The sequence below is a fragment of the Ruditapes philippinarum genome, unplaced genomic scaffold (assembly GCF_026571515.1).
Source record: "Ruditapes philippinarum isolate M1 unplaced genomic scaffold, ASM2657151v2 ctg4743_1_1_1_1, whole genome shotgun sequence".
Lineage (NCBI taxonomy): Eukaryota > Metazoa > Mollusca > Bivalvia > Venerida > Veneridae > Ruditapes > Ruditapes philippinarum.
In genome coordinates, this window is record NW_026857404.1 from 380,319 (window position 1) to 405,896 (window position 25,578).

Here is a 25,578-nt window from a genome sequence, read left to right on the forward strand (position 1 = left end):
GTTGAGAAAGTGGCTAAAATTGTGTTCTATTTTCGAAAGACAACAAATAAAAAAATAAGTATACAAGCCTAAAATCTTAACATGAAGAATATAAAAGCAACATTACTTTTTATTTGGTCGCCAATGTAAAGAATGTATTTTATGTATATTGAAGTAGAGCATCAGATTAAATAAAATGAGCCGTGTCATGACAAAACCAACATAGTGCGTTTGCGACCAGCATGGATCCAGACCAGCTTGTGCATCCGCGCAGTCTGATCAGGATCCATGTTGTTTGCTACCAGTTTCTCGACTTGTAATAGGGTTGGTAAGCGAACAGCATGGATCCTGATCAGACTGCATGGATGCGCAGGCTGGTCTGGGTCCATGCTAGTCACAAACCCATTTTGTTGGTTTTGTTGTGACGTGGCTCAAATGTTTTTTTTTGGGAAGGGGGAAATAGAGGAATTCAAAATGAAGCTACATGTATTCAAACCAAGGAAATCCCCTTGAAATTAAAAAAAGGGTTGGGGGGTATTAAAGTATAAAGATGGGAAAAGGGTGAATAAATTTAAAAGCAGGGGTTTTTTTACTAAAAGATCTTCTTTTATAAAGTTAACATCCCCATTTTGTGTAACAATAAAGGGAAAATTTTTTGTTTGGCCATAACTAAAAAGTAAAAAGTCCTTTTTGAAATAGTTTTAATTGTTTTACTCATGATACAAACGAATGTGTTTAAAATTCCTTTTATCTACAGTAACTATATTTTTGGTTTTGAGGTACACCTGTTTTGACAATTTGTACTGTACTCTGAAACATCTGCTGACCAGGATATTTTGGTCTATACAATTATTAACAGTCACTGCTATGGGTTTGAATACCACCAGGGCCTCTGGATTATTTCATGTGAGAAAGCTACCCAGCTAGCTGAAGAAATGTCGGTTGTTCTACACAGGTGTTTGTCTATGCCGGAAATAATGCACAGAAGGGTCATGGCCTTAAAGTTGCACAGTCGCCAATTGACCATTACAGTGTTGGTGCGACATAAACCTAACAGCAAATGTTACTTGACATTTTCGAAATAGGTTTGTCTCCAAAAAATTTGTTAAGTACAGAAAGCTTATTTTCTGTGACAAAATTGAAGTGAGTAATTGTTGCATCATATAAAATGTTTGTACTGGTTGGTCGGTCCAGACGTCCGTTGCATTTTCCTTGTCCGGAGCATAACTTGAAGACTAATGGTTGGAATTCAATATAACTACATACAATGGTCAAGCACATTGAGAGGAAGTGCAGTGCACAAGAACCATAACTCTATCTTGACTAATTACAGAGTTATTGCCCTTTGTTACTTTTCCTTGTCCGGGGCATAACTTGAAATCTACTGGTTGGAATTCAAAACAACTTCATACAATTGTCAAACACAATAAGGAGAACTGCAGTGCACAAGAACCATAACTCTATCTAAAGTTATTACAGAGTTATTGCCCTTTGTTACTTTTCCATTGCTTTCTTTTGTCCGGACCATAACTTGAAGACTAATTGTTTCAATTCATTATAACTTCATACAATGGTCAAGCACATTAAGAGGAAGTGCAGTGCACAAGAAACATAACTCCATCTTGACTAATTACAGAGTTATTGCCCTTTGTTACTTTTCCTTGTCCGGGGCATAACTTGAAATCTACTGGTTTGAATTCAAAACAACTTTATACAATTGTCAAACACAATAAGGAGAAGTGCAGTGCACAAGAACCATAACTCTATCTAAAGTAATTACAGAGTTATTGCCCTTTGTTACTTTTCCATTGCTTTCTTTTGTCCGGACCATAACTTGAAGACTAAATGTTTCAATTCATTATAACTTCATACAATGGTCAAGCACATTTAGAGGAAGTGCAGTGCACAAGAAACATAACTCCATCTTGACTAATTACAGAAATATTGCCCTTTGTTACTTTTCCTTTGTCAGAGCATGACTTGAAAACTACTGATTGGAATTACAAACAACTTCATACAATGGTCAAGCACTATAAGAGGAAGTGCAGTGCACAAGAACCATAACTCCATCTTGACTAATTACAGAGTTATTGCCCTTTGTAACTTTTCCATTGTTTTTTTTTGTCCGGTGCATAACTTGAAGACTAATGGTTGGAATTCAATATAACTTCATACAATGGTCAAGCACATTGAGAGGAAGTGCAGTACACAAGAACCATAACTCCATCTTGACTAATTACAGAGTTATTGCCCTTTGTTACTTTTCCTTGTCCAGAGCATAACTTGAAATCTACTGTTTGGAATTAAATACAACTTCATACAGTTGTCAATGACGTCAAAAGGAAGTGCAGTGCACAGGAGCCATAACTACATTTTGACAAAATACAGAGTTACTGCCCTTTGATACTTTTCTTTGTCCGGAGCATAACTTAAAACATACTGGTTGGAATTCAAAACAACTTCATACAATGGGCAAGCATAATAAGAGGAAGTGCAGTGCACAAGAACTATAACTCCATCTTCAGTATTTATAGACTTATTACCCTTTGTTCCTTTTCTTTGTCTCTCTGGACAGAGTAATTCAATTCAACTTCATCAATGGCCAACCACATTGAAAGGAAATGCAACATACAAGAACCTCAACTATCTTTAATTGCCCACAACCATAACTCTATATTTGAATTCTTTTACAAGGTATTCTGTTACTAGTAACATCCTCATTTCCGAAGCAGTCTTGTGGGGGTATTAATCACATTTAGTGATAGTTCTAGTTTTAAAAGTATAATTCTCTATAATCAAAGCTTGAGTAAAATTAAACTTAAATATACTGTATATAATTATAGCATGAGTAAAATTCAACATTGATATTAAGATTCTAATTTCAGGTCAGGCGGGGAATGGGGATGTGTAATTGATGGTAGTTACTGTTAAGCATGTTAACACTTTGAAGATGAACATTTTCACTAAATGGGGTGCTTTTGCTTTGTTTTACAAATTTGAGTGCTGTTAACTAGTTATATACAGTTTTCAATTAATGATAACTATCTGTTATCAATGTAAAAATTGAAATGTTCAAACATATTGCTTCATTGTGATCACTATTTTGTATACATTTTATAAAATTTGTATTAACCCCCCCCCCCCTCTTACCTGCTGAATTTCTTAAATGGACTTAACCAGTTATTTTTTTGGCATGGTCAGGAAGTACTTTTTGGGGGGATATCAAGATGGGAATTGAAAGTTACTTGACAATTGACAGTGTAGAGCCTGGTAAGTCTGCATGCATGTGTAATCTCTATACTCAGGTGGCAATAGCTGGACACTAAAGTTTTCTGCAGGTTAAATTGGGCATGAAGTACTATTACTAGCATATTCTAACCACTATGGTTTATGATATAATTTGCATAAGACTGTATAATGATTTGTTTGCACATCTGTTTTGAGGAAAAAAAAACTGTACTGTACTGTAGGCCATCATTCAAACATTTAATACATCATCAACATGAAACTTAGAATACTGTATTTTTGGCGTTGTTCCCCTTTTTCACTTTTTTTTCTGTGGGGGGGGAGGGGAGGGGGGGACTGGTTATTGCACCAAACAAGATGAGTTTTAACACTGCATGTCACTGTGGTGCTCTAGTTTTTGTGTCGCCTCTACAGAGTAGTGGCGACATATAGGGATCACTTCTCCGTCGTCCATCTGTCCGTCCGTCACAAAACTTGTCCAGACTACTACCGGTGCAATTTCATCCAAACTTTACAGGAATGATCAGTACCAAGTCTAGTGTGCATATTGTCAGCATTTTCCGGTTCAATGATTTTTGTCAGAGTTATGGCCCTTTGATAATTTTTATTTTTAAAGTTTGTTCGGACTACTTCTCTTATACCACTAATGCAATTTCAATGAAACTTTACAGGATTGATCTGTAGCTCAAGTCCTTGGGCATATTGCATGGGTTTTCCGGATGAATGATTTTTGGCGGAGTTATGGCCCTTTGATAAAAAGGTGTTTTTTTCTGTGTGTTGCCAGATACGCAAAAGCTTGTCTTGACTACTCCTCATAAACTACTGGTGCAATTTCATTCAAACTTTACAGGAATAATCAGTACCAACTCTTTTTGTGCATATTGTCAGCATTTTCCGGTTCAATGATTTTTGTCAGAGTTATGGTCCTTTAATAATTTTTATTTTTAAAGTTTGTCCTGACTACTACTTTTATACCACTAATGCAATTTCAATGAAACTTTACAGGATTGATCTGTAGCTCAAGTCCTTGTGCATTTTGCATGGGTTTTCCGGTTGAATGATTTTTGGCTGAGTTATGGCCCTTTGATAAAAAAAGGTGTTTTTTTCTGTGTGTTGCCAGCTTGTCTGGACTACTCCTCATAAATTACTGGTGCAATTTTATCCAAACTTTACAGGAATGATCAGTACCAAGTCTAGTTGTGCACTGTCTGTCCATCTGGCACAAACTTGTCCCAACATGAAATTGGCCATCATGAGGCAACACATGTGATCACTGATTGCTCTTGTTGTTGATACTTATTCCAATTGAGTCACTTTATTCTCAAGGCTTTAGTATGTTCCAAATTGTCTTTCAAATCAGTTGATTAACATGTAAATGATTATACATAACTATACTATTGATACTTTTATAATAATTTTTATATGATTGTGTAAATTATTAACGTGATTGATTATTTTTAAATATGTATTATTGATTGATTGGTTGATTTGTTGATTATTTTTAATGACTGATTGCTAGATTGATTATTGATTATTGTTTAAAGCATCATGCTTGTTAAATTTTATTTGTGAAATAATTCTAGTCCTAAACATAAGTATTTTATTATCATTTATTGTTTCTATGCTCCCAAAGCGTCCATCCATCTGTCTGTGTGTCCCAAGTCTTAATACAACATTCAGGTCTGCACTGTAACTCTGTAAGTTTATCATGCATGGAAAGATTTTAAAATATCTTGGCACAAAAGTGTCTACAGTACCACTTCATGACTTTCTTTAAAGCATACTTTAGGATATAAAATTGAGATTTGAAATTCATAATATTGGGAATATTCAAGGTGTCAGCATTTATTCAAGGTGACAGCATTGGAAAAAATGGATGTTATTTTTATGCCCAGCCACTTGGATGTATAGGGATTCATACAGAATTTCCTTTGTCTGTCCCCTTGTCATATTGTCCTGTGACAGTAGTTGTGGGGGCATCTGTGGGTGGTTTTTTTAGGGTCTCCACTGGGATTTTTTGACATGATAGAACATGAAATATATATATATGTGCAGAATTTCAGAACATAACTGGAACAGAGTTTGATAATATTTTCTAATTTGGTAAACTTTTTAATAGGTTTCAAAGTACACCTCACAAAAATTAACCCAAGGCATTTATTTGCTAATAAGCCACTGACTGATTGAGAAAAATTGAAAAATGGTTAATATATCAACAGAAAATATATATAAGATAATTCATATTTTTAAATGTAAAAATTGTTCAGTGTAATGTTAAGTCTTTGAACTGAACAATATTTAGATGTGTCAATATTTTAAATATATACACCAAGGTAATTATATCCCCACCACAAAATGTGTGGGGGGGGCTATAATGGATTCGCTTTGTCGCTTCCGTCTGTCGGTCAGTCCGTCCGTCCTCAACAAGGTCAATGCATGCTGGTCGCAAACCCATTATGTTGGTTTTGTCGTGACACGGCTCATATTGTTCCTTGGGTGAGTTTGTATAGCTTGAATGATTACACTAACCTTGAGACAGGCTAATTTGAATATATTCAAAATTTCCAATTATTTCTTCAAATTATATTCAGTAGTGATGTAGATGTGTACACTGAAAAAATCATCCTTAATTGCCATGAATCTGATGCAACAGGCTGCTTTAAATATTTAAACATTTCTGATTATTTCTCTTAATTATATTAAGTAAGATGCAGATCTAAAGATTAATTAATATTTAATTAATTATGTAAATTAATATTTAATTAATTATGTATTGATCATAAATGAATAAATATCTATCAGTATGTTTGAACCAAATGAATATATGTATATTTTCTGACATTCTATCATTGAATTTCATTTGCATGTCAATTAAATTATTTACTTCAATTCCCTGTCTATTAAAAGATTTTTGTTGAATAATCATAGTTATAATTTAAGGACGTACCAATATTATCAACAAAAAAAAAAGCATTTATATTCATGTTCACAATAAATGGTAGTGCTTTAATGTGAATGGCAAGTAATAAATGCCACAACGTTACCCATTTTTTGTCAGACATAAACGTGTTGTAAAATTATTTTCAAAACACTGTACCCTCTGACAGATCTAAATACTTTGCATAAAATAACTGTTGTTTTTTTTCAAACCAGTATACGTGTTTATGTTATGTAATATTCTATAATAGTTTAGTACTGCCCTTCCTTTGCATGACCCTTTTTATAATATTATATAAATAATTCATGTTCATTGATTTATTGATGCATTTCCTGAATTGATATTTTTTGTATCAGAATGATTCTTAATTTTTGATAATAATAGATATTTATATCAGAATGATTCTCAATTTTTGATAACAATAGATATTTATATCAGAATGATTCTCAATTTTTGATATATCAGAATGATTCTCAATTTTTGATAATGATAGATATTTATATCAGAATGATTCTCAATTTTTGATAACAATAGATATTTATGCCCCCACAAAGTGGGGAGCATATACCGTTGCACTTGTCCGTCCGTCCATACATGTGTCCGTACGTCCCGAAATCTTGTGAACGCAACTCCTCTTAAAACGGATGGCAGATTTTGCTTGATGAACAACCTTAATGTGTAGATGGTAGTTAAAAGAAAGGAATTTTGGCTGTGACTAAATTTAACAGAATTATGGCCCTTTGTTGATTTTTTCACTATATACCATATATAGGGCATCCGTGTCCTTTGGACACAGTTCTAGTTATATCACAATGATTCTCAATTTTTGAAAATGATAGATATTTATATCAGAATGATTCTCAATTTTTGATAACAATAGATATTTATATCGGAATGATTCTCAAGTTTTGATAACATTAGATATTTATATCAGAATGATTCTCAATTTGTGTTAACAATAGATATATATATCAGAATGATTCTCAATATTTCATAATAATAGATATTTATATCAGAATGATTCTCAATTTTTGATAACAATAGATATTTATATCAGAATGATTCTCAATATTTTATAATAATAGATATTTATAAATATTTTCATGCATGAGTTTTATCATTTTTGACTTAATGAGTTTTTTCTAACATGATTTTAGCTTGAATTTTTAAAGAAAGAAAAGAGCTATTGCTACAGTCATGTTGTGATGTTGCCATCCGAAACAATGACCTTGACCTTCTAAGGTCAAACACTTGAATTTTGCTTGATTTTTGCTATAATGGGCCAGATCTATAACTTTGTTATTTTTAAATTGAAAGTCTTCAGGCTTGGACAAAATATCCTTTAGACAAGACTTTCATGTAGACCTTGACATGGAATGTAACATTTTTACTGTTTTTATGCTATAACTGGCTGTAAATGCGTTATGATGCCCCCTAGGAAGAAGAGTGGGTATATTGCTTTGCTAATGTCAGTCTGTTCCTCTGTAGACCACATGGTTTCCGCTGATTATCTTGAAAACTATTTATCACAATGTGTTCATATTTCACATAGTGATTGGTCATAACCAGTAAATGACCCCTATTGATTTTGGGTCACTTGGTCAAAGGTCAAGATCACAGGGGCTTGAATTGTCAGAATGGTTTCTGCTGATTATCTTGAAAAGTGTTCATCACAAAGTCTTCATATTTCACATAGTGATTGGTCATTACTAGTAGATGACCCTTATAGATTCTGGGGTTACTATGTCAAAGGTCAAGGTCACAGGGCCTTAAAAGACAGAATGGTTTCCGCTGATGATCTTCACAAAGTCTTCATATTTCACAAATTGATTGGTCATTTTGGGGTCAATAGGTCAAAGGTGAAGGTCATAGGGGCCTTGAACGGTAGTATGATATCTGCTTATTATCTTGGTTACTAAGTCTTAATATTTCACATATTGATTGGTCATTACAAGTGGATGACCCCTATTGATTTTAGAGTCACGAGGTCAAAGGTCAATGTCACAGTGTCTTTGAATGGTAGAATAGTTTCCGCTCATTATCTTGAAAGCTATTTATCACAAAGTCTTCATATTTCTAATATTGATTGGTCATAGCTAGTAGACGGCCCCTATTGATTTTGGTTTACTAGTTCAAAGGTCAAGGTCACAGGGGCCTTAATTGTCAGACTGGTTTCAGCTCATTATCTTGAAAACTATTTATCACAAAGTCTTAATTATGTTTCTTTTTTCAATAATTGAAGACTTCCATATACCCATTTATGGCAAGTTTCTATAACAAAATTAAGTTTGACATTTCTTGTTTATGAATGGATTGTCTTCAAAATTGGACAAAGCAATCCTTAGGAAAAGACTTTTATTTAGACCTATTTGACCTTCACTCTTCAATGACTTTGACCTTAAAAGTCGAATTATTGAATTTTGCTTGATTTTTTCAGTAAATGGTTATTACTTTGTTATTTATAAAATGTCTCCATACTTTTGCACATCTAGAAGACAATGTTTAAAAAAAGACCAAACTGATTTGACATTGACTCATAATGACATTGACCTTGAATGTCATATTATTGTAATTTCAAAGTTATTTTGCTATAATTGGCTTAACATGGTAATTACAAAATATGTCTTGTCCCATAGATTACTGTGGCACAATTTAATTAAACTTGATTTGATCTTGACACTTCATGTTAAGTAACAATAGTTTTGTTGTTTATTTACGTTTATGATGTATACTCATGAAAAAAAGATCTCTTATAAAGAATACTGACATGTTAAGTATTTAATGTGTGACCTTGACTGTCAAGGTCAAATATTGAATTTAGCTAAAATAGTCATATCTTTGCAACTTTGTGATTTATTCCCTCCTATATGTACTCAGACAAAAGAAACCCTTATGATCAAACCAATATACTAAATTATTCTGATATGACTTTGACCTTAAAGTGACCTTGATCATTAAGGTTAGTTAATGAAACTTGTTAACATTGTCATATCTTGTGATTTTATTTATGGATGTGATTCATACATGGACAAAATAGCACATATATTGAATTATCACCTTAACCCGTAATTGACCTTTACTGTTAAGGTCAAGACAAATAACTTTGTTATCTTTTTATGGATTTTGTTCATTATTGGACAAAAGAACACTTATGAAAAAAAACTGACAATAATGGTTAATTCAAATTTGACCTAGACCTTTGAATGACCTTGACCATCAAGGTTAAATATGAAATTTGTATTATAGTTTGTTTGAGACGGTGATATTTTCTAGGAGTATTCTTTACTGCAATATTCTTTCTTCAAGGTATTTGGCCACACAAGTAAGAAAAGTCGAGTGTGGTCCCTGTCTGGCAGTAGGTCTTGTTTATTGTTATAATTATTAAATTTTGATCTCTGATATGTATTTATGATTAGATATACAATATTAAATCTATGTGTCAATCATGCTTTTCTAAATGTATTTGGCAATATAAAGTAATCAAAATAACAACTATAACAACAAATACAGTAACATGTCTTATCTAAATCAACATAGCTTTAATTTGGGCATGGTCAATAAAAAATGTTGTTTACTTACAGTATCATTATTGTGTTCAAGAAATTTTAAAACAAAATAAAAACCTGTTTCAGTTTACCAATGTTTTGTGTTTTTCTTGTTTGTTAACAAGTCATTACTGTTTGTTTACTGTTAACTGCATGAGTGTTACATAAAGCTATATATGTTTAATTATTATATATAAAATGTGATATTTTTAGCTATATATAGGGCACAGTGTGCCCCTTTTGTAATAGCTGTATTTGATTATCAAATGATACAAGATTGTTGATAAAAGTGTTACATGTATATAGTATTTTTGTTATATAGATTGTTCTTTTAAGAAACAGTTGCCAGAATAAAATAGTTAACGCTAATAGTGCTTCATTACTTTCTTGAAAACCTATATTTCGTTTAGTGCAAATTATATAATGAATGGTTTGTTCCATTTACGTTTTAAATGGCACCTATCAGTATACCAAACAGCTGTAAACTGTTGTTTATTGGTAAATTTCCTTACATGGCAATTTTTTTTTAGTTTCTTGCGTGTATAAGGATTAATTACATGTATATATATGCATCACAACTTTTGTCATTAAGCTGTACCATTTTATTGACCCAATCTGACTACAAAACGTCAATGGTTTCACTCGGGTACACATTTGTGCCTGAAATAATGCATGTAGGTTACCTAAGGTCTTCCTCCACCAGCTAAGAAATCGGCAAATGACCCTTTCCTGCGTTAGCCGACTTTTTCCCAAATACAACAAAAAATAAGATATTTCCTCTTCTGAATTCGTGTAATGGACTTGCCTCCTTTTGAATTTGGAACATTCCATTTGCAGTTTTAGGTACTTCAGTATCAAAATTATAGCAACATTAAGCCGCTGAGACTGCAGTCTGTCAGTTTAGCATGGCCTAGTTACTGGTAACTTAGCCTGAATGTTGAAGGAGCTCCTCTGTAGTCAAAAGCTTTCTAAAAATATTGAATTTTTGTTTTGTTTACAAATATTAAGTAAAGCACTAAAATGAAAGCAGGTGTAAAGGATACAAAATATTCTGATTAAATTGAAAATCAGGAACATGTAGTTATAGTTCATTTCTTAGCCCGAATTAATGATTCTGCGATTTGCAAGCATGATATTATCACATGTAGATTATATAGTTCGTCATGAATTGTAGATTCGGTCTATCGATCGGTGGCTTAAATACGTCAAGTTCATACAAACCAGGGGCGTACCTCGGCTTATTATGAGTGTACGATGAGCCCGTGCGTAATCGGTAGGTACGCCGCTGCAAACGCTTATAATAAATAAGGGAAGTGGAAGAGCTAGGAAGACTTTGACAGGTGACATATGTCTCGGTATAAGCAATCAAATACATATGTAGTTTATACTTTATGAGGGTCCAACTTCCCGTTAAGGCCCCAAAACAGCTCTTGCTTTGAGTAAGAACCTCGTGTCATTTGTGATGTCGTTATTAGTAAATGTTGAAGCAAAAAGTGGTAATAAATTACTTCAGAGAATTAGCCAAAGAAATGAACTTTGAACCGAATGTTGGCTACGGACATCGGCTTTAGTCAGGACATCGGCAGCTTGTCCGCAGGTACAAGATCTGGACTTGGATGCCCTTGAAGTGCACATGCCGATGTTAATGAGATTTGCAGCCGTTATACAGCAAAAAACCGTTTATATACAGCCATATAATCTGTCAGAAAGAGTGCGAATTTGTAATACTGCGCAAATGCTTATAAAATTTCTCTATATCTCTGCTTTTAAGGGAGGCTACTACATTAACTGTTCGGTTAACATAGTTATATGAGTTCACTCCCTTGTAACATATTTGATCTGTTCACTGAGTGAGTGAAATTCAAAAGGGACTCAATTGCGCCCCTATCTTTACAATTAAAATTACGCGCTGGTCGAAATGATAGTATTGTTTGATTAGTCACTGGCATTAGTATACAAAATAAAATGATAATAATATATATTTCACTTTCATTTTCCCTCTGAATAAAATCTTACTTTTTTACTACATCTGCAGACATAAACTCTGTACAAAAGTCGTTCAATATATACTCAAACCGAGTCTGCAATATTCATGTTATTTTGTTGTGATTATTGCTTGTTAAAAAGTTTGACTCTTAGTCTTTAAGTCGTAGGTTCGAGCAGTTCTCAGATTTCGCCCACGTTTCCCCCAACCCCAATAAATATGAAATCAGTACAGGTAAGTCCAGGAAACGGAATAACCATCAAAATGCTGAGTTTGCCAGTCTTTGAATTTGAAACAATCTATTCGAAGTTTAAGGCATTTCTATAATGATAAAAACAACTTATAAACAATTTAGCTACCAACAGTATACGGAACCGTGTCAGACAGGACGGATGTGCACACTGGCCTGATTCCATACCGGTGAATAGGTTAAGGATTAAAAGTGATTTAAATAAGTTATCATAAACAAAATGCTTTTATATTTGAACGCCTAAAATAATTCAAAACTTAAGTGATGAGCTTCATGTATATTACTAATACGTGCATGTCTTGCATTTCTAAATCTTTGAAATGCAAAACATTAATACGCTTTGAAATGATAATAACAATATTATGTTCCTTCTGCAATTTCAGCTTTGTTGTTTGTACTGTAAATAAGTTGAAAAAGTAAAAAAAAAAAAGAATCACTTTATTGTTAATCAAGCGCATTATTTACACTAGGGTGTTACCTGACAAAAATTGATTTGAACCGTGTCATGACAAAACCAATATAATGGGTTTGCGACCAGCAGGGATCCAGACCAGCCTGCGCATCCGCGCAGTCTGATCAGGATCCATGCTCTTCGCTATCAGTTTCTCTACTTGTAATATAGTTGGTAAGCGAACAGCATGGATCCTGATCAGACTGCGCGGATGCGCAGGCTGGTCTGGATCCATGCTGGTCGCAAACCCACTATGTTGGTTTTGTCGTGACGCGGCTCATTTTTCTTCCTTATATGATAAAAGGGGTATTCTAACTATTCTTGATCAAATGCAAGCATTTAAACGAAATGCACAAGTATTCAAATTGCAACTACTATTGAAAGAAAATAAAAAACCGGAAAAGTTTTCGCCGTCTAGTATTAGAATCAATACTACGGCTGTTAAAACTTGCTTGTTGCATAACAACTTTTGTCATTCTTTTATACATTCATTCATTCATTCATTCATTCATTCATTCATTCATTCATTCATTCACTCACTCAGACTAGTCACATATATGTGTGTGTGTTAACCAGAGACATAGATAACATGTTATCTATGTCTCTGGTTTGACGCTTAAGTTCACTACCAATGTAACCAGTGCAGACCATAGTCAGACAACATAAGGTCTGCACTGTCCGCTATTCATTCAGTGATTATTTTGATTTTCTTTTTTTTTCCACAAATTATTTAGCGTGGTAAATGTTAAAAATGATATCATTGTTTAGTTTCATGTACTTTTAAGGATTATATATTAACGTTGGCTTTATTTCATGCAATAGCTTGTAATTGTGATTGCATTTTTAATTTATTTTATTTGCATACTAAGTTTAAGAAAAGAAATCATAAATCAATCGTTCAAGTTGGCCAACCACGTGATTTGGGTAGCTTAGAAACCCACATGACCTTGATTTTGATTCGATTCTCAATTTAAGTATGTTTCTCATCGATAACTTTGCTGTTTTTTTTTTAATAAAAACTATTTAGGAATAATTATACATAAAGCATACCCCCTCCCCCAAAGGAAAGAATATTTATATATTTTCATATCCCAGGTGCAAAATATGACATTCATTACTATTTTTATCACCAATATTCAACACCGTTACTAACGGAATAGTGCTGCTCTTGAGAAGAGACAAAAAGTGCAGCTGACTTGGTTTAATCGGTTAATTTAGTAGTATTGCACAACACAACAATTTGCTAGCTCAAAAAACATCAACAATTTGATAGCTCAAATAACATTAACGTTTTGCTTTAACTAACACAATTTTATTACGCTTTTCAGCAATCTGACGCTGTCAGTCTGAACTCCAGCAAACAAAGTAGTATTCCACAACTATCGAAAGCGGAAGAACTTGCGCTCAAGCGATCAAGTTCTGAATTCGCTCATATAGGACATGTTAGTAGCTCGGTTTCATATTTTTAGAACTCATGTTATATTAGAAATTTATGTATCAATTTAAATTTTTGGTAGTCATTGTGCCACTTTTGTACTTATCTGTTCTATTTATGTATTGAAAATTTGTCGTCTGATAAAAAAGCAAACTGTGACATTCCTCGAAAATTGAAATAGAGGATGACTGTCAAACAGCTTGGTACCTAGACACTGATATATTCTGATGTTGAAACAAGACATTATTGAACTCTGCATTGGTACCAACATAATGATAAATTCTGCGTTGGTATCATTACAGTGATGAATTCTGCGTTGGTACCAATGAAATTATGTTTTCTGCGTTGGTACCAATAAACTGATGTTGTTTTTGGTACCGAAACACTGATATATTCCGTGTTGGTAAATAAACTGATAAAATCTGCGCTGGTACCAAGACACTTTCGCACCAAGACACTTTTGTTTACTGCATTTGAACTAAGACACTGGTGTTGTATGGGTCCCGTCTGATACCAAGATGTTTGCCAACACTATCGTGATCTTTCATTGCGTTGACAGGGTTAAATGTTGACTTGTTTGACTAGAACAATGATTAAAGAAAATCTGTCAAGTATGAAGAGCATATTTTAGTTAGTGGCAACAACTCAATTTAACCATGATTTTCACGTGGAAATACATGTATAATACACCGTCAGAAAGATTATTGATTTTTCTAACCAACAGTCTATTTACGCACGATATGCACGTGCAATAAAAGAACAGTTCAAACATACATTTTCGGAATAGATTATTGGGCTGAAAAATGTGTAGAGGTCTAACATTAATATTTTGAAGTACTCTAGTAATCATTTTTCACAGGTATGGCTTATTCGTAAAAAAAAACATAAAACAAAACAAAACAAAAACGCGCTGCCGTTGCCACTTATTGAGATATAATATGCCCCACGTATTCAAAATTTCTTTTATAAATGACATAATTATAAGGCCGATCATAGTAAAAATGTAAGTAAAATTTTAAGTGTATATAGTTATGTATCTGCTGCAAAAATTGCTGTTTGAATTTCTCAAAATAACCCTATGAAATAAATTTAGTAAAGCAAATGGCGCATGTTCGACGGATAACATTTGAGCATTTGAGTCTGTTTTCGAACAATATACATGTGTGTTGAATAACATAGACATTGTTAATAACCAATATAATTTTACTGTTGACAATTTTTATATAATATAAAAGTTGGGGTTCTATGTAAAAAAGGTACTTATCAATATACACAAATGTATCAGTTTATTTGAGAATCCTTATAAAACTGAAAAAGTTTTATATGTAATGTTTATTTAATCAACAGTACTGTTTATAATGTTGTTAATCGCTAAATTGTGAATAATCCGCTGAACTTTTGGCTATTATTATTTTAAGTTAAAAACGATTGGCTATTATTTTATTTGAGCCATTGTGAGCCCTGTATAATTATAAACAAATAATTTATATTAATATAAAGCTTTATACACTTTGACTTGAATGATTTTAGAAACTTAGTAAAATGCGTAGTTTTTTCTGCCTCAGATAGACGAGCTTGGGAACAGTGGTACCTTAGTAATTAATTTTTCTATTACTTTTTATCACACACCCGTGCCGATTTTGCGACTCCGTAAATATGGTATTGCACGGCCGTGCATATATTTTGACGTGACGTCATTAGCGTTATACAAACATAGTGTAAAGACGCGCTAAATGTTAGCGTTATACTATAGGCGCGTCAATGAAAAATGACTCTTATTTCACTTTAAACGGTCTGTAATTTGGGTGTGTGATAAATAGAATATTAAATTCGTGTAAGTTCATTACTGAATTTATTGCACTCGTTGAATAAAATAATATTATGCTCGCCAGAGGCTCGCATAATATATTTTTATTCAACTCGTGCAATAAATTCAGTATTGAACTTACACTCATTCAATATCCTCTATATAATGGACATCATAATACTTGATTATTTATAATACCATCAAAGCACCACGTTTTTTGTGTCATGGTGTGACCGGAAATACGTAGTTGTCATTTCTTCAACTTCCGGTAGTAGAATATCTTGCATTCTAATACAATACTGAACTTTGTCTAAAAAAAGAAAAGTTTTTGAATGGTATTGATTTGACTTCCTTGTTCATTTCGACAAGATATTTTCTTTTGGGCCGATAAAATATTTTGGGCCGGTAAATTAAATATGATAATTATCATACCACAAAATGAAACTAAATCATGTATTCGTGAAAAAGAAAAATATTTTTCCGTATAAATAATACACATTTTTGAGCATTACAATTTTAAAGACCTTCCTTTAAATTGTGTGTTTTGGAAGAATTTAGAAGAATGTAGTCCCACAAGACAACACTGAAAATACGGAAAGTATGTTTCATTGCAGTGGGAACAAATTTTTTCATCGAAAATATTGAAAATGTAAATACGCATTTTATTTCATCACTATTGTTCAATACTTCATTTATTAGTATATAATAAAAGAAAACATTGTTTCCGTCGAATAAGAAATAATCAAGTATTAAGATGTCACACATTCTTGTGTTGTTGTTGTTTTCTGTATGGCAGTGTGATTTTGGAAATGATGGCATAAAAGTTTGATACGGACATTTATTTTTTTTACCAAACTTTTCCTTTATCAATCGTGACATTTATATTATTTATAAACACTGTTTATAAACACGGTTGCTGTAAATACATGTATGTGAATAATAAACATCTATTCAAGTAAAGTAATAGTGCAGTATTATAAATTTGCTTTGTTTACCTCAAGTAATGAGTAATCACTTACATTTTTCTTTTGTATTTGGAAAAAAAATATATTAGAAATGTACAATTTCCTTACCAAAATATAATCATGTTTGAATTTAATTGCTTTTTCTATTTGACAACAGACAGCAAAACTGATGTTTATATAAAAAAAATATTCTCAAATAAGCTAAAATAAAATTTAAAATGTGATTGAAATCAGAAATTTATAAATGTGCGTGGTTTTACTGACGGCTCATTTATATCAATTTTTGACCAATAAAATTAGACACTCATCATTAGAAATTTTAGTGCTTATTTCGAAATTATAATAAAAATGAACTTCTTTGTAATTCAATATACAGTCAAACCCGTGGACAAAATGCACCTACAGAAGACACCAAACATGGTCTTTACAGACAAGTGGTCATTATTTTCGGTTACTTTGTTATATAAACGGTTGTTGAATAATGGTCTTTATTTACAGTGTGATTTGTATTCAGAGGTGGCCTTAAACACAGGCTTGACTGTATATAGAAATATAATTTTAGGTGTTCAGTTAATGGTATTGTTTTCTATTTCTTACTTCTTGGTACATTTGGTCTTTATTTATACCAGGGTGAGGGCGAGTAAGAGACGCGGATGGGGGACAAGAACGCGGATGATTTAATGCACAGTTGGATAATCAGATAGTTTGCTTGCTTAGAAGTTGCTTTACTTGGTAAAGTTCGATTTTTCGTGGCTGGTTTAAAGAAATTATTGTTTTATTCATTTTTTTAGAATAAAGTAAAATATCTTGACTGTCATTCGTAGATATGTTTATGTACATGTATATTCTCAGTGTAACAATTATTATATCAAAATCTATTTTAATGATTGATTTCAAATAAGGTTGCAACTTGATTAAATACTTTATAAGTCCTGAAATTTAAACAATCAGGATGACCGGTAAACTTTTCATTTGCATACAATGTTCTTTCCTCATTTGCATACAATGTTCTTTCCTCATTTGCATACAATGTTCTTTCCTCATTTGCATACAATGTTCTTTCCTCATTGACAGACACAGTCGGTCAATCGTTTACTTTTCTTCTGATTTGAAATTTGTGTTTTCTTGGCCACTTTGCGAGTGTAATTATTCATTTTATTAAATATGTTCACACCATTCTTTTATTTCGCTGTGGGTTTGAATCCCACTTTCGTACGAAGATACTATTAAGCAAGTGCGTAGAAGGCGTGTATACAAAAGTGACAGGGTGAGCTTTTGTGATCACTTTTCGTCCGGCGTCCGCGTCGTCCGGCCGTCCGTCCGTCCGTCCGTAAACTTTTACTTTAAATGACATCTCCTCAAAAACCACTGAGCCAATTTTATTCAAACTTCACAGGAATGTTCCTTTGGTGGTCACTTTTAAAAATTGTTCAAAGAATTTAATTCCATGCAGAATTCTGGTTGCCATGGCAACGGAAAGAAAAAACATTCATATATCTTCTTTTAAAAAACCCTAAGAGCTAGAGCTTAAGTATTTGGCATGAAACATCTTCTAGTGAGTGTCTACCAAAGTTGTTCAAATAAAATCCCTGGGGTCAAAATTGGCCCCGCCCAAGGGGGTCATTGATTTTCCCTATATGCATATAGTAAAAACTTAAAAAATCTTCTTTGAAAGAACTCAAAGAGCTAGAGCTAAGATATTCAGCATGAAACATCTTCTAATGAGTGTCTACCAAGTTTGTTCAAATAAAATCCCTGGGGTCAAAATTGGCCCCGCCCCAGGGGGTCACTGATTTTCCCTATATGCATATAGCAAAAACTTAAAAAATCTTCTTTGAAAGAACTCAAAGAGCTAGAGCTAAGATATTCAGCATGAAACATCTTCTAATGAGTGTCTACCAAGTTTGTTCAAATAAAAGCCCTGGGGTAAAAATTGGCCCCGCCCCGGGGGGTCATTGATTTTCCTTATATACACATGTGTACAGCAAAAACTTAAATAATCTTCTTTGAAAGAAACCAAATAGCTAGAGTTTAGATATTAAGCATGAAACATCTTCTAATGAGTGTCTACAAAGTTTGTTCAAATAATAGCCCTGTGGTCAAAATTGGCCCAGCCCCGGGGGTCATTGGTTTTGCCTATATGCATATAGTAAAAACTTAAAAAATCTTCTTTGAAAAACCCAAAATAGCTAGAGTTTAGATATTAAGCATGAAACATCTTCTAGTAAGTGTCTACAAAGTTTGTTCAAATAAAAGCCCTGGGGTTAAAACTGGCTCCGCCCCGGGGTGTCATTGTTTTTAACTATATGTGTGTAGTAAAAACTTAAAAAATATTCTTTTTAAAAACCCAATGAGCTAGAGCTTAGATGTTTAGCATGAAATATCTTCTTATGGATCTCTACCAAGTTTGTTCAAATAAAAGCCCTTTGGTGTAAATTGGCCCTGCCGGGGGGCGGGGGACGGGGGCCGGGTGAGATCATTGTTTTTCATTACATGTATGTAGTAAAACCTTAACATTGTGAAACAGCTTCTAATGAGTGTCTTCCAAGTTTGTTCAAATAAAAGCCCTGGGGTTTAAACTGACCCTGCTCCGGGGGCCTATATACAGGTGAGCTACCTCAGGGCCATCATGGCCCTCTTGTTATTAATATTTTTAAAGAGACCGCCAGCTGATCTGATGCAAGATCTTGATCGGGCAAGTGGTCCCCGGCGACTAAGCGAATGGGTAAGTTTAAGTATAGGTTAGAGTGCATATTGGGTGTTCTTCGTAAATAAGAAAGCTAAAAAGGAGCGGAGCTTGCGAAGCGACTGTAGCTTTCTTATTTACGAAGAACATACCATTTTTTTCCGCCCAACACACTGCGTGACGTCACACGATAGCCTAAATGTGTATAACCATATTTGGAAGACGGTAGCGGTACACATTTTCGGGTCACGCGTTTTGCATAGCTATGTAATTCCCGCATTCTGTCCAGGTAAAATGATAGCGGTCGACCAAGAACTGCTTCAATTCTTCAATGAAGATTTCGAATTTGAGAACAATTCTTTGACATTTACGCAACTAATGCAAATTCCTAGCCAGCAGTTGGTAATAGACGAGGAACCTAAGCCTCAGACCGGTATTTCGTTCTTAAGTAGAGAATAGTTTTAACTCTTCTGTGCATTAAATTGTTATTAGACAGTGTGCTCAGTAATATGCCCCAACAATTATTAAAAGGAAAACCGGATAATATTATAAAATAAGAAAAATAAGAAAATAGATCTTATATGAATAAACTATGATCGAAACAAATTTATAACTATGGATACATAAAAACATTGTGTTAAATGTTTTGATTGAAGTGACAAAAATTGTTGGAATAAAGTGAACTTTTTATTTGGAAATTTTAAAATGATACTGGTTCCGTAAGTAATAAAACATTTTTACTGTTATTTTGCCTGTTTTCATTTCAATGAACCTCCTTTTTTAATTCTATGCCGTATACGTAGTGACGATAAACATGTGCGTGTACGGAAAAAAACATGATGCATAAATATTGATTAGTAGGAGGAGTAAACTTCAAGATCTCTGGACATGCGTATATTGCACTTTAGCGCTCTTCGAAACTTAGCTCCACCCACTTGCGTTTTATTATATAAAACGTCCAGTTTATATAAAATCTGTTTTGTAACCTGAAAATTTGAAAAATCCTCGTCGGTGATTGGCTTAAAAAAATTGGCGAGCACTAATAAACAGTTATTTATTAAGTTGTCTTGGTATTTAAGAGTTAATAAAAAAATGCACCGTTCAGCGCTGCATGCCTCCAGATGAGCCAGAATATTTCAAGACAATCAAACTTGAGAGTTATGTGCTAAGATGTTAGAACAAATCTAAAAGAAAGTTTACATTTTTTTGCGATTAATAACTGATTTTTCAGTAATTATCATCATATTGTTACCGTGTGACTAACGCAGTAAGTTCTATTTATCAACATTTTATTTCTTTATTTATTTTTATTTATTTTTGTTATTTTATTGATTTTTTTTTTAATTTCTTTAAATTATTATAATTATTATTATTATTCTCATTTTTTTTTGGGGGGGGGGGAGGGGGTGTTATTTACATGGATTGCAAGTGCCGTTTGCAATGTGGCTAGGATGCAGTTGGTCTTGAACAAATTTCCGGACAATACCATGCAGATTTGATAGGAAAAACAATCAAGCATTATCGTCAAAAACTCAATTTTCACCAGAAGCCTTCAGTTTTAGTCTTTCCTTTGATTCTTTTTATATTTATACAAACAGAAACACGTCTTAAATTATGATTTATAGGAAGGTTAGAATGACACTGTGTGTTAATTTTAAATAGAAATGATAAATGAGCCGTGTCACGACAAAACCAACATAGTACATTTGCGACCGGCATGGATCCAGACCAGCCTGCGCGTCCGCGCAGTCTGATCAGGATCCATGATGTTCGCCATCAGTTTCTCTCCTTGCAATAGGGTTTGTAAGCGAACAGCATGGATCCTGATCAGACTGCGCGGAAGCAAACCCATTATGTTGGTTTTGTCATGACGCGGCTCAAATATTTTCATTTGTGTATACGAAAGGGTTGTTGTGGGGAAGTGGGAAGTGTTGGGCTGACCATCAAGCCACGCCTTGTTTTATTATTATTGTTGCTGGTTTTATGTAGCCAACAAGTTTTTAAGACGGAACACTTTGGATATAAAAGAAAGTTATTGACGTAGAAGTATAGATTGTTTCCGCATATTTTTTTTTAGTTATAACCCTTTTTAATCTTTCATAATATATATACATGTAAATAAATGTATATATACAGGACTATAACTGTTATACTATAGCATGGATACATGCACGTTTGTTATATAGTTGAATATAAGTCAATTGTTGTTCTTCTAATCTTCACGTTAAGATGGATGACGGAATAGAGGTGTTCGCAGCAAGTCTCAACCTGACCGTGTGCGATATTACGTGTTCCATGTTAAGGGGAAGCACTCCGGATGGGTATGTTGTCTCATTTATGGAATGTAGGTCTTTGATTTTGAAACTTATCAGAATTTAAAGTCCATAATGCTGCTGACGAAGCGAAAATAAAATGAGTTTACAGCCTTTATAAAAGGGAGAAATATGATGAAAATTCTGGTGCATGTTAAAACTTGCATTGCTTTTCGACCTGAAGTCATGAAGACATTTGGTAATTTTGAAATTATTTCGTCTTACAAGAGCAGAGGATGTAATACAGTTGCTGTAGTGTTTTTTGACTTGTCCATATCAGAACAGTATTAAATCAATATGGCTGTACTAATTGCCAATAAGCAATATAAGCAAAATGTGATTTAGATAAATAGCCAATTAGTATATTTTTGGAAACTATAATATAAGACCCGAAATAAATGTTTTTGGGAAATAAAAATAAAATGGTTTCTGATACATAATGTGCCTTTAAAGGGAAAGACAAGGTTAGAATAAAAACTTGATTTCAGAAAAAGAATACTATAAATAATAAGTCTGCAAATTTTCTGCTGCCAAATAATAATATTAAACGAATGATAACAAAATTTAAATCGCTATATCACCGATTTCTACAAATCGGTAAGCGCGGCCATGTTTGTGTATTGGCCGTATAAAAACAGGTTGCGCGTGATGTCATTTCCCCACATCTTTTAGATTCATGATAAATCTAGTTAAATCGTAAGAAAATATTAAATAATAAAGATTTGATCAGACAATATAATTTTCACAGGAGGTGTAGAGGAGATTTTTTACGGTTCAAAATACGTAGCAATATAAAAAAATAATGATAATAAATACAGAAACGTACGTCTAGCCAAAAGCTCATTAGTCCGTACGTGAGTCGACACGCAACGACTAGCCAGGACGCACGTATTTGTCTAGCCGTACGGCAGTTTTTCAAAATTATAGTGGAATTCGAACGTTTATAAAATTGTTGATTTTCATGCTTATCATGTTGTTGTTTAATTTGTATAATTATTAAATCATTTTTGTTAATTGTTAAGCACAGATTGTGGATCGAATAAAAAATGATGGGAGTGGAACTTTAATAAATGAAAAAGGAACATTGAATGGGAAAAAAAACGGGGTGAGAAATTCAAAAATATATTATATAATTTTCAAAAACAGTAGATAAATTCGAACAGTAAAAGAACAGTAATCAATATATTAGCCTTAATTAAAACCTATCCCAGGGACTGGAAATAGAATTTTAGAATGCTTTCACCGGAACTTGCCAACTTTCCTGATACATCTAGCCGTCGGTATGTTGCGCAAGGATATCAAGAGCCTTAAACAACAATCATGTGTGCAGTGTTTTGTGTTGTTTTCTTTTCACCTAAAAGGGTATGTGCGAAAATTATAACTTAATGAGAACAAAGAAAGATATTTCCAAAAATATTGTAAACTATTTTCTAACTGGGTGTAGAGTGGGCAAGCAAAGTGCTATTTGGTTTTCTCTGACATCGTTGCGATGAGAGATCGATATATAGTAGCGATCAAGGCAGAGTTAATCTCTAAATGAGTTTAACAGTTCTCAAAACAATTAATGCTGTGGTGTAGAAACGCCTGCGCTTAAGTCATAAAATAACAGTAATGCATTCCGACTCAATGAAAATAGAAAGTGTCGCAGCGGGCGAGCCAATCGTGTCTGCTAGTCCGTACTGACCTCACGTTGACGGCGTAAAAAATACTTTTTGGCGAGCCGGCGGGACCACGAATACGCTAGGCGCACTTTTTCCATTGATACTAAACCGCTAACTAAATGTCGTGTGTCTTAATAGTACTATAAATTAATTTTTGCAGGGTTTGAGTTTACTTTCAAAATTAAAGGTGTGAACATTATGTACTAACGTGATGGTACACATTTAAAACAATATATACGCTGTTTGAAACAGTAAATTGGTTAACATGTGCTGTCAATGTTATGATGTCGGCATTCGTAATCCGTAGCCTGTACAGTATATTTACTGAGCAAAGTTTATTTGTGTATGCTGCTCAAAAATCTAATTTTGCTAATTTATTCCACAAGTTTGCTGGTTGCTACTTAACTTTTATGTCTGTAGATACTTGGACATTGTCCATTGTAATTGTTCTCTTAATGTTGCACCAATGCCTTGTCATCAAATCTTGTTGCGATCTGTGACTTGGACGATTTTTTATTTGTTTCCTTGTATGCCTCTGTGCCGACAGACCTTTTGATCATTACACAATGTGTGCTTCCTAATATGGTTAATCACCCTTTCAAATATTCTAATTGACGAAATAGGACAATCTATTTTTTCCGAAGCTTCATTCTAGGTGAACTGTAACTGAGCCTTCAGGGTGTGAATTCGGTTTCCGTACACCGTGTTAAGTTTGTACTGTAGATGTGATAATTACAGCACGTCATAAAATAGCAAACACAGTGTTTTTTTCAGTTACCATATCAATTTGTTAAATATTAAGAAGATTTATGATATTTTTGTTTTATTGGATTAAATTTAACAGTAGCTAGAGAATGCGTATCTGTCGGGGAAAGAATTTGGATACAGTAGATTAAAGTGGAAAAACCTTTGGAACCGGATAAACCCGAGAAATGCGTATTAGTAGGATGGCAACCCTTTGCGTGTGGTACCGCATATGATGACGGGGGTGCCTCAAAATAAGCTTGTACGTTGACAGTTTGTTTATTTCATACGTATATAAGAGTCTGGCTGCCCTGATTGCTGCGCCTCATTTTAGCGGTCCAGAATGGGCGGGTAAAGAGTCGCGTCCTCAGCCTATGCTGGTATTAGTGTGAATTATTTTGACCTGAAAAAAAAATACATTGACCGGCGATGTACCTAGTGGACAGCTTGGTCCATACCGAAAAATTAAGGTAACAGAAATAAAGAGGATAGTATTCGTACTAATTTGAAGAGTTTCTCATAGAAACCCAAAGTGAAAGTTCATGGTTGTATCTCTGAAAATTAAGCAGATGCATTGCTTAATCATGTAGTTGGGATCATCAGCAAGCTGAAATAGGAACAAATGAAATAATGTCGGCGGCGCGTCTTCAATTAAATTAATTAAAGCAATTCATTCCATGAATGATGTTTTCATAAATAGATATATAATGTACGCAATTAAATTAATAAGTTCTACATCAAGATAATATTTCAGTTGTAGCAGCGTGTTACAGCCTATACCGGAAGGGGGTATATTACAGACGTCACAGATCTCTCGGATCTCGTCTGTCTCGCGAGAATGACTAAGAACGCCAAAATGGCGGGCGCCCATGAACGTTATTTCTTAAGTAATAAGAAGGTAGTGGGTTTTTAACAGCAACGAATATTTCTCTCTATATGGGTTGATGTCATATTGAGGGAACCCTGTCATGGTTTTCACGTTTTTTAATGGATGATGAATATTTATATTAGAGCAGACCACGGAATCTGAGATGGACCATGGTAGGTCTATTACTTAAGGAAGGTAATGTTTAGGTTTTAGAATGGGAGAACTTAACTACATGTGTATGATTTTCAAAATATTGTTTGTGTCATCCAAATTCGTGTGATCGAAGATAATGAAGCAAAATTATAGGAAATGAGGGAATAATATGCCCGTACAAAGAAAACATCTCCGTCATTCTTGTAGATTTAGTGCGAAAAATTTGTTTGCATGTAAAACAGTTTTTATCATTTCAAAAAATAATATTATTGAAACAGTTAAAATATAAATTCAAGAAAATAAGAGAATACAAAACAAAATTAATTAACAGTTAAGATAAAGATCAGTGAACAGAGAGATAAGCTTAAACTATTTTTGATTTTGCTCCATTTTGAAAAGAAAACATAAGTATTATATTTGAGAGGGTAATTAAACTTAAAGTGCTGTATTATTTGATTAAGGTTGTGTACCACTGTTAAGTGAAATTGGTATACATGTATGATATGTATTGGCTTTCTAAAACATATTTTCGAAACTGTGAAGAAGTCGGTATA

The 25,578-nt window shown here is 33.5% G+C and overlaps 1 protein-coding gene across 3 annotated transcripts in view; it reads left to right on the forward strand.

Annotated features, from left to right (window-relative positions):
- LOC132749613 (uncharacterized) overlaps positions 1 to 10,064 on the forward strand; it is a 36,906-nt gene extending 26,842 nt beyond the window's left edge. For 2 of the 3 annotated variants that reach the window (XM_060739453.1, XM_060739455.1), the window contains exon 4: positions 759 to 1,148. In XM_060739453.1, coding sequence (XP_060595436.1) covers positions 759 to 793 — 35 coding nt within the window. In that variant the 3' untranslated portion in view covers positions 794 to 1,148. Of the gene's footprint in view, positions 1 to 758; positions 1,149 to 2,864 lie in introns of those variants that run through there. The other variant, XM_060739454.1, reaches the window with a different exon arrangement.
- Positions 10,065 to 25,578: the final 15,514 nt, after the last annotated feature.